The sequence below is a fragment of the Cyprinus carpio genome, chromosome A19, assembly GCF_018340385.1.
Source record: "Cyprinus carpio isolate SPL01 chromosome A19, ASM1834038v1, whole genome shotgun sequence".
Lineage (NCBI taxonomy): Eukaryota > Metazoa > Chordata > Actinopteri > Cypriniformes > Cyprinidae > Cyprinus > Cyprinus carpio.
In genome coordinates this window covers 22,566,824-22,581,710 of record NC_056590.1, presented here as the reverse complement: position 1 = coordinate 22,581,710, position 14,887 = coordinate 22,566,824, and the positions used below count along the sequence as shown (strand labels likewise).

Genomic DNA, 14,887 nt, shown 5'->3' with positions numbered 1-14,887 from the left:
ATTTGTTCATTCCCTTTTCACTGTAGAGGAAGGTTTTATTATTAGCATAGATATTAAAACCGTATTTTTAAGGCTTCTTTGTTGCAAGCTATATCTTACAGGGCACGTCTTGTACATTTTTAATGCATTCAGCTTCAGTGCTTCTATTGTAAATGACAGGGAGAGACATTAACTGAATCCTCATGATTAAAGCACTTCTTGAGTTTCTCAGTTGAAAATGGACTTCAACATCTTGTTCTGTCTTACTTGTAAAAAAAAGTTTTGCACCAATGATACGGTGCTAACGGAGATATTAATATATTTATTTCCCAAATGGGTGAATACATATCCAAACTCAAATGTATCATTCGTTCTTAATGTTTTATGTGTAATTCATGACTATGTATTTTACAAAGCTGTGAGAAGACTGTGTATTGAGGTTAAAATTTGTGCCGTAAAAGAGATAAAAGCAGCTGCACTCCATAGGCCTGTGCATTACTGATGGACAGAACCTACTAAACTTCCGCAAACTGTATTTGTAGGATCACAATGCTTATTGTATAATTGAAGCTAGCAAACATGGCATGTATTCCCCACCAAAAGCCTCAAATGATTTCAGTAATTTAGCAAAGAAATATATTATTGAATTGATAATTGTCATGCAGTAGTTTTTCTGGGTTATATGTCCCGGATTCATTCTTTTTGTAACATCCCACATATTTTCTAAATGAAAGCATTTCATATCAGTTTTGATGTTTGAATACAGAACCCTTTTCCATACAGAGGTGTCCAAAAGTCTATTTATAGTATAATACAAATGTGAAGTGGTACACTAGAAAGTTTTAAGTTTTTGAAAAATATAAGAAGAAATAAAACAAAATAAATATTAACAAATAAGAATTATTAAAGATTCAGCATTTTCTCCAGGTAACTAATTAAATAAGTTAATCACATTAGCCCCTTCACACATTAAACTTGGTATTACCAAATGTACTCTTTTTATATATATATGCTGTTCAGATATGCAATGGCATTCTGTCTTTTTACCGGTAAGATTCTATTCACACGTCAGTACCAAAAAAAATAAATAAACACATTTAAATGCTGAGGAGAAGCACTTAAAAAAAAAAAAAAAAAGAAGTGAAGTGATGTGATGTGATGTTTGGCCAAGTATTGTGTCCCATACTTGGAATTTATGTTCTGCATTTAACCCATCCAAGTGCACACACACAGTAGTGAACACACACTTACCGTGAACACACACCCGGAGCAGTGGGCAGCCATGTGTAGCATCACCCGGGGAGCAGTTGGGGGTTCAACTCTCTAACCTTTAGGCCATCATCTGTCCAATTTGACAGCTTTTATTGTGTGTGTGATTGGCGTAAGAGGATGATCACACAGAACTTAAAAACATGAGATGCAATATAGGTACTATAGTACACAAAAACAATTAAAAGCAGCAGCACTTGCTGTGAACCAGTACCATCTCTAATAGAGCTTTATGGCTGCATTTATACTGGCACAAAAAAAAATCAGATTTTTAATTTCTCCTTTTGAATGACGAATATATACTATTAATAGCTGCTGATATGAACAGCTCGTTCCTCTCACGCATGTGCAGAACGCACGTGTTAGTTTGCCGTCGGCTGTAGTCTGTGCAGTGTGTTCCAGCGCAGCCTTTTGGTCCGACACTACCGACGCGAGGCGACAACACCGTCGGCTTTCATTGCCGCTAGTTCTTTGACGTCAGCTTGGTGTGTCCCGGCCTTTACATCAGTGTGTCCAGACCTTGTACATGCTCATATCAGTAATCTTATTCTTTGTTCACAGTCACACGTGCTATTAAGCAGAAAACATTCAAAGATTAGTAAGGGATTCATATGTCGGAGTGGAGACACTATAAATGGTTTTGTTCTGAGCATTAAACAAACTTTGCAGTCAGTCTGTTTTGTATTGATGTCTTTTACATGCTTCACCCAGCAGAGTTTTTAACTTTCTTACAATGTCTTTCAATGTCAGTTGCCTGTCTTCTCCTCCTCTCTTTTGTCTTTTCAATACAGCAGCCTCTTCATTGGACTCTTCCTCACCTCTCTCTGTGCAGTCCACAGAGAGAAGTGCACAGCTCTCCTCTAATCAGTATAATTGGTTTACAATGTCGTTAGAGTGAACTTTAGGCCTATCAAGCTTATGGAAAATGTCAATATTGCTCCTTTTAATATTCTGTCATCTGACAACGGGCTTGGGTAGCTGTGACTTCACTTTTGTGTCAGGCTCCCTGAGGGGTTTAGAATGGCAAAATCTTATCTCGTGCCGCATTAAGCAGTTTGCTTTTAATTTAGGAGTAAAAGGATAACAAAAGGATTTCCACTGATTATAGTCAAATAAAAAAATGTCTCCACCAGCTTAATCCATCCTAGTGCTCAGTAAGGAATTGTGAGGAAAGCATGGATGGCAAGATCTGTCTGTCATGTATGTTCTGTTCTGTTCTGTTCTGTTCTGTTCTGTTCTGTTCTGTTCGGTTCTGTTCTGTTCTGTTCGGTTCTGTTCTGTTCTGTTCTGTTCTGTACCATCGGTCTGTCCATCCATCCATCCATCCATCCATCCGTCTGTCTGTATATCTATCCATCCGTCCGTCTCTATCTATCTATCTATCTATCTATCTATCTATCTATCTATCTATCTATCTGTCTATCTATCTATCTGTCTATCTGTCTGTCTGTCTATCTGTCTATCTACCTATCATCTATCTACAGTATCTATCTACCATCTATCTATCTATCTATCTATCTATCTATCTATCTATCTATCTATCTATCTATCTATCTATCTACCATCTATCTATTTATCTATCTACCATCTATCTATTTATCTATCATCTATCTATCTATTTATCTGTCTGTCTGTCTTTCGTTCTATATATCCTTCCGTCCGTCAATCTATCTGTTGTTCTGTCCAACCGTTTGCATAAATAATTAAAAGAATTGTGTTTTCCAATGAGGCTTAATGCCATTCCTGTTTGTGCTACCTTATGTGTTGACCTTGCTACATAATGAGTCCAAAATAGAAAATGTATGTGTGATTATGTAAGCCCTTTTAACTTGCTCTGCAGACTCACACACAGAGGCACACCTCCTAACTGGTGTGTGAACAGGTGTGATGTGTTTGGAATTTAAATTGCGTTTCAGAATTCAGTTTACCTGATTATCTGTCAGGGAGGTTCGAGCTTCTGACCCACACAAACACTGCATTGCAGATTCATCAGTTTTGGTTTCCCTTCAGTTTTGTTTCCTGTGGTTCAGAAGGTCATATTCCATCATAAAGCAATTTCAGCAATGTTTCGCCTGCGTTGCTACTGCGTTTCAAATTGATTTGTTTTTCCCAAACACCCCAATTTAAAATGTGCTTGTTTCCTGTGTTTACAAGAGCCCTGGTAAATATCGAAGTCCCCTGATGGAACATCTAGTCATACCACAAAGTTATGCCACGTTTTTTTTTTTAACTGTTTACTCCAAGGATTGCACTAGATTAAGACAGAGCAACCAGGGAAAAAAGTGAAAAGTGAAATGTGGCTTCGTTCAACCCTGTACCAATGGATCATTTGCTCTGTAAACCATTTCTTACGCTGGCCATCTGAGTTGTCTGGCAACTGCACAGCCAAATTACAAGAGAATTAAGCAGTGTGCACCCCATGATGCTTCGATTATGATAAATGCATAGATGAGTTAGAATACCGTCTTGTACTTGAGGCGCTCCACTCACCTCTATCTTATGAAAGAAATGGCAGCAAAATTGCCTCTTCAGGCACTGAGCTGTATCAATGAGTTCATTATGTTATTGTGGCAGATGACATGCTGGATGGAAATACAGGTTATGATACTGTATATAGTACAAGAGCTTTCACTTTGCCTTTCATCATATCAGCCTTATGTTGCAAAGCTCCCATTGAGGAGATGTTGTGTAACTCATAAAGGTTAGAAGCATGTTCTGTTCAAGAGCTTTGTAGCTGATATTTGTGGGTTTATCAAACATATGGATTTTAAGGCTTGTGGCTCCAGATATAAGAGTAATACAAATGCAGGGTGTTCCTTGTGAATACAGCTTTTTATAATTCATTCCTCAATTCGTACACCTTCACTAACTAAAAATTGCAGATACACTTTTTTTTCTTTTTCTTTTTTTTTTCTTTTTTTGCTTTATTTACAGTCCAAACATATCTTTTAGAATTTTTTACTTTCTAAAAGTTTTATTTCTTCCTGAAAATATCTCTTTTTTTCTTTGACTCTGACTAAGACTATGACTATGGTATAACTAGGGTAACCAGATATTTTACCGCTTTGTTTTCTACCTTGCTGATTATATCCCGTTTTATATTTCTATAACGATAGTATCTTCAGGGTTGTGTGACGGCAGAAATTACATTTAAAATTAAATTTACTTAAATTAAATTGAGGTAACAAAATAATTCTAAAAAAATTTAATTACTTGATACTTTCTGTAAGCTTGCTCACTTAAATCTTCATCACATTGTTGCCTGAATATAACAACTCTTTTGCCTACAATTAAGTGATTTATATTTTTTATTTCATTTGAAAGAATGAAATATCGTTAGTACTTTTTTTCATATTCAGTCAAATGACATTTGAAACCATTTGCACCATTAAAGTTTAGAAATCTTCTACATTTTATCTACACTTTATTAGCAGTAATATGAAGATATTTTCTATAATCAGATCCATCTCAAAAGTTAGTTAGCCAAGTTAGTTAATGTGGGATCCAGATTGCTCTTTTACCCATTTTTGCACATTTGCACAGCAGTGGTTTCTCAATATTTGCGCTTTGCTCATGCGGCCATGGGCTGAAACATCCACTTCTGTCTGAATGAGCCTTTTGTGCAATCTGAACAATCTTTGTGTGTTTCCAAGCAAACCAAACAAGAGTCAGGCACGACAACACAGAATGACAATAAATGCGAGGTGGACATTTGTGTCTGGTGACTGTTGTCTGAACTCTCGGCCCCTGATTGAGCAGAGCCTTAACGTTGCAAGAAACAGATTGAAACTGCTTCAGTGGCTTACGTGAGCACACCGAATCTTTTCTGTATACCCCACAAATGATGCGGTCACCAAAGGAATTAAAGCCTCCTGTCTCTTTACCAGAGGCAGATCTTATCAAACTGGCCTTTCGTGGTGCTAGGCGACTGGCTTTTAGAAATCAGACACAAAGATTCAACAAGGCAAGAATCCTTTTCCACTGGATTAGCAACAAAACACTTGTTTGCAACGGCCATTTAGTATGCATGCATTTAAAAATTGCATATAAACCATTTGGTTGATTGATGCGTGTTTTATTTATAGTCCACAAGAGAATAGGGATTAGCGTTCATGCACAATGCAGTTCATTCATCGTTTAATTGTTTTAAATGAGACCATTTTTCTAAATAACCATATTTATCTTTTTCTAAGAGGATGTTACGTTCACTCTATCCAGCCGATAGATATATTAATGTATTTTAATATATAAAATTAATTTTTAGATTATTATAAAATATATATTATTATATATTATATTATTATAGGGACCCCTTGAAAATTAGATGTTACATCTACATCTAAAGGCTATCCTTTCAATAAATTCACATTTTAAGAAGCTATTATTCAGTATCAGTCTTCAGTGTCACATGACCTCCAGAAAACTTTCTAACAAGATGATTAGTTGTTTAAGAAACCTTTTTAGTAGCACAGCTGAAAATTGTAGTACTGCGGTGTGAATCTATGTAAAGTGTTGTTTTTATTTTTTTATCAGGATTTTATGATTAATAGAAAGTTCGGGGAAATGGCATTAATTTAAAGTATAAATCTTTTTTAACATTATGAATGTCTTTGCTGTCACTTTTGATCCATTTAACACATCCTAGCTGAATCAAAATATTAAAAAAAAAAATCTTGATGCCCAGATTTTTTAAGATATATATATAAGGTATGTATAATATATATATATATATATATATATATATATATATATATATATATATATATATTTATTATTTATATATATATATATATATATATATATTTATTATTTATATAAATTTTGTTATTCTACAATTTAATTTATTTGCTTAATTTCTTACTTGTATTTTACAGTTCTTTTGCTTATTTCATTTATTTATTTTTGTTTTGTTATTCAGTGTTTCCCAAACAATATCAACACTGACCACCGCAGATAGATTTTCCAATATGCTTTGACTTTGTTGAATAAACATGAGCGCTGCACGTTTCAAAGTCAAAATGTGTCACGGGTGTTTTTATATGAATGTATCTTTGAAGTAAACCGACTGTCTTCAGAAAAGTTTGTATGTCATTTTAATTTTAATCTTTCCTATAATGCCTGATAAAGTAGCGTTCATGAGCGCAGCGCTGCTTTGTTTACAGCCGTTACCGGGGGAAACCGCTATTTCTGCCGCTCCAAAAGCGCCTCCTGCTGGAAGAGAGTGAATTTGCGATTTCAATGACATCATATTGCTTGGTGGTACAGGGGTTTGTGATTATCACATGGACAATGAAGGACTGCGTATAGTTCCTAGAGTAACATAAATTAAAATAATACTATAATTGAAAACCGCATATCTGTGTATACCTCACTACAAATTTTGAAGGTGGCACACACTTTATTTTGTGATTTGATTAAGCTGCCGTGTTCTGTATGACAATATCATCGCTCCATTAACAGCAAAATTGGAGTGCTCATCTGATGTGTGCAGGAGTGGCACACAGGGGACACTGCTGCCCTAGGCAACTGCCAATATCGCCTGTGCCAGAATCCGCCACTGAGTATCCTTCATTCTTTTCACAGATGTGTGTAATGATAGTTAAGTAGGCATAAAACCTGTCCTGTGTTTCTGTAAGTTCCCCAATGACTGAAGTTCTGTGCCAGGGGCAATTCTAGGATTTTAGTCTTAGGAGGGCTCGGATCCTGACCTGAGCATGAGCTTATATGGTTCGGAAGAATAATTATTGCATTAAGTTTGAGAGATCGCAAGTTTGAATCTAATTTGACAAATTTTTTCATGTATTTGAAATATCATGTATATGAGTAACAGTGGTAATTGGCTGTATTTTATGTCTGTGAGTTTACTGGAATGGAGAATGGAGTGTGACAGCTTTGCATGGCTCCAGGTGAAACATTGCCACCGGCTTATGACCGGGTCCACCATTGACTAGAACAGGGGTGTTAAACTCAATTCCTTGAGGGCCGGAGCCCTGCAGAGTTTAGATTCAACCCTAAACACACGTGATCCAACTAATCAAATCCTTCAGACTTATTTGAAAACTACATGGTATGTGTGTTGGAACAGGCATGGAACAAAACTCTGCAGGGGTCTGGCCCTCAAGAGGTTGAGTTTGACACCTCTTGACTAGAAGGAAGGAATTTAAGGGACAGTTCACCCAAAAATTAAAATTCTGTCATTTACTTGCCCTCATGTTGTTCCAAACCTGACTTCCTTCTGTGGAGTACAAAAGAAGATATTTTGAGGAATGTTGGTAACCAAACAGTTTAGGTTACCTTTGACTAACCATTCTTGGTAGCACTACAGTACCAATTCTCACTATTAACTAGTAGCTTATTAGCATGCATATTACTTGCATATTGGCTGTTTATTAGTACTTATTAGGCACATATGAATGCCTTATTCTGCATAAACATATTCTAGATCCCTTAACCCGACCCCATACCTAAACCTAACAACATTTGGTAAGGAGAGAAATGGATGGAATAACCTCTGATTACTATAGCAGCAAATGTGAAGGATTTTTAAGGATGCTATCAGCCGAGTTAATCACAAACCCCAAATAAGTTCTAGAAATGTCTATTGTCTGGGCAGCTATCAAACCTCTCAGTGTCTCCCAGTTCTGAGATGCTGCTTCCCCCAAACTCATCTCTGACTTCCTGCTCTGTCAGATTTAACATCACTTCATAAGCTCTGGCATCTGACTTGATTTCTCAAACTTCCAGAAACTCACAGAATTTTCTGAACATACTGCCTTCCTCACTGAAAGTAGCATTTTGAAGTACCCCATTTTTCCAAACACAAGGGTCAGTCTCAGTTGCCTGTCAGACTGGATCAGGTTGTGTGAATGAAGCAAGAGTCCAAACTCCCATCCGCAAACATTACTTTTGACAGGAGCGCTTGCAATCCCAGACCAAACCACGTTCCCCGGGGGACTTCAAAATTGCTCTTATGTATTTTATCATTGCTATGCTCTGAACAAAACACATGTGAGTACAAGGCAACAAAGCACTGAAAAACTCATTCTGCCTCACTATAATTTCTGGGACAGCCTCACTTATTCAGATTGCAAGGCAGTTGTTAAACTTAAAGGGTCAGTCACATTGCTCCAAAGTACCTCCAGAATTGAATGAAAGTGAGGAGAAGAGCATATGGGAAAAACGAGAAGTCTCACTGAGTGTGAATTCTCATCATGTCTTGGGCTGACTCACCAAGTAGGGGGGTGTATGTAGGTAATTTACTAAATGGAGGCAGTAACAGTGGTGATTTATTCAAAATATGACACTGGTAATATCGTCATAACATGGAGCGGCATGAAGAGAAACGGCGAGGGGACGTTAAATAATTCAGCCGGGCTGTGTTGCTTTATGTTGCTCTTTCTCTTGCACCAGAATACATGATGGATATTAATACACCTGATTTTACTGTCTGTTGTTCCATTAAATCTACATTTGATAGTTATTGTTGGGAGTCCAACTTACAACCCCTAACAATGTGGGGTTTTGAATTAAAGCTACGAATGGCTCGACTCAGCTCTGTCGATTTCACTTTCCAGACCCGCTGTCACACGAGCACCGCAGACTCGTGCTGTCCAGACCAATCATTTTGAAAATGCCAGATCTGTATTAACACACAGTGAGCTTATACAGCAGCAATATGTCCTTGTGGTGTGTTTGTGTGTAGTAAAATGTTAACTGAATATTTTTATATAATAATAGTAGGTGACATTTTGATTACTAGTTTTGTGCTTTTGTTACTCCATTTTTCCCCAATGTTCCATGGTTTTATTTCCCATCTCTAGCTGAGTGCGGCTCATCTGTCATTAACAATGAAGGGATTCTGCTGTCACCGAATTACCCCATGAACTACGAGAACAACCACGAGTGCATTTACAGCATACAGGTGCAAGCTGGGAAAGGAATCAACATTTCTGCCAGAACCTTCCATCTGGCCCAGGGTGACATTCTGAAGGTATTTCTACATTTATGCCAAATTTACACACCAAAGGTGGCACAGAAGTGCTTCTGAAGTGGCATTTAGGTGCCTTTACATAGACTGTTTAATGCTGCTCAGAGGTAGATGAGGTAAATGCATTTGCACAGCAATTACAACTGTATATTTTGATACAAGGGACTGATGTGGATCTGAGCAGACATTATTTAGTCTGGCTTTTAGTCTTGGCATTGTGCCTTTACTCTGAATTTGGAGCTGGCACAGAGCAGCCTTAATTTGGCTATGTAAAGACACATTTAGTTACAGGACTGCAAAAAAAAAAAAATAAACGTAATGTCATGCTACCTTTCTTTGGAGACACATCAAAAGACTCACTCATTTACTCAACATCTTATAACTTACTTTCTTCAACAGAATGCAAAAGGCAAAACTTTGAAGACTTTCTGGGCCATTACTTTGGAATATATTTAAAGTGAAAGTAGACAGGGCTTGTCAAGCTTTAAAAATGATGCAAAGGTGCCATAAAAAGTTGTAGAAGTTCGTAGGAATCATGTGTTATAGTTCACGTCTTCTAAAGTCACATGATAGCTTTGTGTGAAAAAACAGACCAAAATCGAAGTTGTTAATCACTGATAATCTTCCACTTCAGTAAGCTTGTAACTATAACGACTGGATCATTGAGTCAATGGATTGAACTCTGGATCATTATGAGTTCTGGACGAATCATTTACATTTTAAATGAATGCATTTGGCAGACTCTTTTATCAGAAGGGAATTACAGTGAACGCAGTATAAAGCTGTATGTTAAGAATTTCAATGAAGAAAAAAACTCTGTCAGTCTCTTCCACACACAAAAATAGCTTCAGTAAGTGTGGTGCACAAGCCATATGGACCTCTTTTATGAGGTCTTTTTGCAATTTTTGGCTAAAATCCTCCAACACTTTAATGCTCCACAGAAGAAACTAAGAGATACACATTTTATTACGTGTGAAAATGGATTTAAAAAGTACAAATTACATCAGTTTAAATGATCATGTTCATGAACGTCACATACATTTTTATTTTTCCTTTCATGTTAAGACATACAGTATGTGACTGAGAAGGTACTGCAGATGTTGCTATACACATCCAGATAAACAAAGAGCAAGAATACCAAGCCTGTCTTAGAAAGGCTGTTCAAACAAAATCTTGTTTGGTCTGGCTGTATATAGAACAAACATCAGGCAGCATTTTCTTTTTATCTTATTTTTGTTTGTGATCTACATTTGATCTTACTCCCTTCCAGATCTATGATGGTAAAGACAACGCAGCTCACATGCTGGGGGCCTTCACCGGTTCATCTATGCTGGGTCTGACCCTCATCAGCACATCAAATCACCTTTGGCTGGAGTTCTACAGTGATGCAGAGGCCACTGGAGAAGGTTTCAAACTGGTCTATTCCAGTAAGTTATTACACTGTCCCTATACACTGCACACACTTCTGCACACAGGCTTGACCTTAGTAATAAAGAAATGGTATTCACACCAAATAAGGTGCCCATCTTTATAAAGAGTGCCTGTCTCGTAAGATTCACATTGCAGAGGATTGACAGGAGGAAGGCAGTAGATGGAATGTTATTGCTTTATTTTGACCAACAGAGTGTTTCCTACGGGCAAGTGATAGTTGATGATGGCTTCTATATTATCAGCATATCTTGCATATTGCCACATTGGCCATTAGTGAGCCATTTTATGTTTTTCTTGTTGATAGTGTGAGCAAAACAAATAAGATGCAAGGAAACATCATTTTACATGTTACATACATAGCTTATAATGGTACATAAGCTGATACTGAAATGAAATATTTTTATTCAACAAATGAAAAGATGCATGAAATCATACGATACTTGTATTTAAGGGTGGGCGATATAGCAAAAATATATTACATTTTAGTTTTTTTCAGGAAAATCACAATTCACGATTTTATCACAATTCTTTGTCATGTTGGTTTTACCATTTTGCAAGTTCTCTGGGCAGTTCAGCCAAATTAATTTCCCTATTTTAAAAACAAAGCCTAACAAGGCAACAAAATATAAAACAAAAAAGAATGGCAGATATTTAGGCCAAAGCGGGCGAAGATAAAATCTTTGTCATTGTTTTATCTTTGTTATTAAAAAATAAGAACAAAGATACACATTACAAATAGACATAATATACAAATAAAACAAACAGTGATTTATTTTTCAGGTACAGCAAGTGTGTTTAGCAGTAGCAATCAAGAAATTGGATGAACAAATACAAAATGGGAACACGATGGAGTCACGAGGAAACGTTTAACAGTCTTTAATTAAGGAAGCACAGGGGATAATCCACAATAGGCGCTTGCGCAAACACACACAAACAACAAGTAGACCCAACAGAGACAGACTGCACAGACTATACTAGGACTTAAATACAGGGGATGATTGGGGAAACACAGGTGCATGGGATGACTAATCAAACTAATAAGACAGAACGAGGACAGGAACAAGACCAAATAAGGAAACACAGGAAGGACTATGGGGCAAAAAAAAATCACCCCCAAAAAATCAAATTCTGAAATCATTAATTCACTCTTAAGTTGTTTTAAAGTTTCTTTCTTTAGCTGAACATAAAAGTTATTTTGAAGAATGTTGGTAACCAAACGGTTGCTGGTCCCCAGTTACTTCCATAGTCTTTTTTTTTTTTTTATATTTTTACTATCAAAGTCAATGGAGACCAGCAACTGTTTGGTTATCCACATTCTTCAAAAGAGCTTCTTTTGTGTTCACCACAAGAAAGAAATGAATACAGGTTTGGAACAACATGAGATTGTGTAAATAATGGCAGAATTAGATTTTTTTGGTGAACTATCCACTTAATGACAAGCGGAATCATGTTGTCGCTTTAAGAGCTACACGCATCTAATATAGCCGTTTTTCTCTCAACTGTTTACTTTCACTTTAGACATAACCAGCTGTGTTTTTTTATGTAAATGCTGTGTGTTTTTGACAGTATTAGCGCAATCAGATGTGAAAGATAACTTGATCCAGTAATCAGGTGCTGTTTGACAGGCTTTTTAGTGTGCGCATGCTTTAGTTCAGGAATAGGTAATGTCAGTCCTGGAGTGCCGCTGTCCTGCAGAGTTTAGCTCTAACCCTAATCAAACTCACCTGAACAAGCTAATCAAAGTCTTCCGGATTACTGAGGCTACAAACAAGTGAGTTTTTTTTTTTTTTTCAGGGTTGGAGGTAAACTCTGCAAGACATCAGCACTCCAAGACTGACGTTGCCTACCCCTGCTTTAGTTTTACGTGTCCACAATTGCGTCCAGTTTTAAATGTCCACCATCAAAAATTGTGATATCGCACACCCCTACATCTGCAATCTCTAGAAATATTAGGAGGTATTATTTACAAAATGTAATTGCATCACTTCGTACTCTTGCTCAATTCCAATTTCCTCAGAACTCAATAACTAATAGATACTGTAGGAAAAGGGTTTTTTTTATTTTATTTTTTTTACACAGCAAGGACATAACAAAAGCTTGAGAACACCTGAAACAATCAGCTTTTGGTCAGCTCAAAGGGATTATCGGAAAGTGGACCAGGAGAAACATGACTGTCTCTCCACTGACCTTGGCTTTGTTGGCCCAGAGCCAGAGTTGTGCAGGCACTTGGTATGAATTTGGTGCGCTTTAATGCTATTGTGCTCGCAGTGTGGGATTCAACAAGGTTTTAGTTCCACTGGGGGGTAAAGTATTAACCTGCTGGTGGGCTATCTCATTTGAAATCGACTAAATCCCTGTCTGTCTACAATTCCATTCCCCCTGAAGGATTAGCCATTTGAGTGTATAGTAAAGGTCAGAGAGAACCAGAGAAGCCAGGCCACCTCCAGTATCTAGATGTTGTAATTTAGAGGCCTGATCCAGGACAGGGGTGAATGCAGCTGATTAAAATAGCATTGTTTATTTGGCTGAGTCCTAATCTCAACCCAAGCGTGCTGTGAAACCACAACCTGTAATCAACTAGCAATCAAAGTTGGGTGTCAGATTTTAGTGAAGTTGTTGCCTCCACCTACAGTTGATGCTGAGTGCTGTTGTTTTTATCTGTACTTAACTTGCAGCTTAATGGTGGACCGCTGATAAGCTATACAAGTCCCCATGTGGTCATTTTAAGAGACCTTTTTTTTTTTTGAGACTCTGACTCAGAGATGAGGATTTTGTTAGACCATGAAGACACCCTCAGTCTTTGTAACACTTTAATAACTTTGTCAAAGTAAGGTTGATCATAATTTTTTCATGTTACAGAGCTGAAATGTGATAATTAAAAATGTTATTGAATTAAAAAGCATCATATAATGCTTGACTGATCATTACATATGTAGTAGTTATTTTATCAAAATTCTATCAATAGTAATTGCAAAAATGGCAAATGCCATTGAAAATTAAGTGTGTCTTTAGAGTATACTACTGTATATATTAATATTTGCATGTATAAGAAATCATAAAATGCTAGTGTTTGTTAATAACTTATTAATGAAGGTTACTATAAAAAGGAAATTTCAAATTCTGTGATATACTGAGTGAGCTACCATGTGTTTTCGGCTATTTCTGAGTACTGGCTGTTTAATTATAATGAGTCATAGCTACACAATTAATAACAGGATGTGTCGCACAGTGAGAGTGTCTGTGCTTTGGTTCTGATTATGGCTCCAAATTAACCAAGCACTTAATCTTAATTGTTCTGCCTGCTTAGCAAGAGACCGTCTCTGCCTACCAGCCCAGTAGGATCTTAACTTCAAATTGTTGCCATTAATGATCTCATTAATGGCAAACTTTTACAGTTTTGCCACAGAGCAGCATGAAAATATCAAGCAAAGGAACATTTCAGCAGTCATCGCTGTAATGACCTCATAAAGCTGAATGCAGTTTGGTTTGTTCTCAGTCAAATTCTGAATCAAGTCTTATACTTTTCATTGTGCTCCATTTTTATCATTGTTGACAGGTTTATACAGGGATATTTTACTAAATGGCTTAAGTACAATAAAAGTACTCTTTTTAAGAAAATGTGGCCATTGTCTTGAGTCAAACAGCCATCAGTAATCTAACAGTCATAATGTCTTTCAGGTTTTGAGCTCTCTCACTGTGAGGACCCTGGGGTGCCCCAGTTTGGCTTCAAGGTCAACGACCAGGGCCACTTCTCTGGCAGCACCATCACCTACAAGTGTGACCCCGGGTACACACTGCATGGCAGCGGTGTGCTCAAATGCATGACGGGAGAGAGGCGAGCCTGGGATAATCCTCTTCCTTCCTGCATCGGTAAGACTTCAGCGGCTCAAACTGTGTAGAAAAGATGTGCAGTAAATTATTAGTGTACTTTGAAGCAGGGTCAAAGTAATAGATGAGTATAATCAGAAGAAGTACAGTCTTTAAATTCTTTCAGCTTTGACTATTGTGTGGAAATACAAAGTCACTATTTCATAAATCGTGGATGATAAAATCCTTTCCACATCAATAAATTTTGTAGCCTTATGATTTTGCTGAAAAAATGCAAGTGATTTCTTTGTAACAGCACTGCTATTTGCATCCTAGTAGTCTGGTAAAGCCAGAAAATCCACAGTAAAATGCATGTTTGATGTTGTACAATGGACGTGACTTGCAGGGTAATGC

General features: G+C 37.0%; 1 protein-coding gene across 1 annotated transcript in view; it reads left to right on the top strand.

The window, feature by feature from the left end:
- The window catches only part of LOC109112264 (CUB and sushi domain-containing protein 3-like), a 369,075-nt gene that overhangs the window by 234,452 nt on the left and 119,736 nt on the right, over nucleotides 1-14,887 (top strand). The window contains 3 exon segments of the mRNA XM_042777094.1: nucleotides 9,069-9,238; nucleotides 10,506-10,662; nucleotides 14,345-14,536. Of these exon segments, the coding sequence (XP_042633028.1) occupies nucleotides 9,069-9,238; nucleotides 10,506-10,662; nucleotides 14,345-14,536 (519 nt within the window).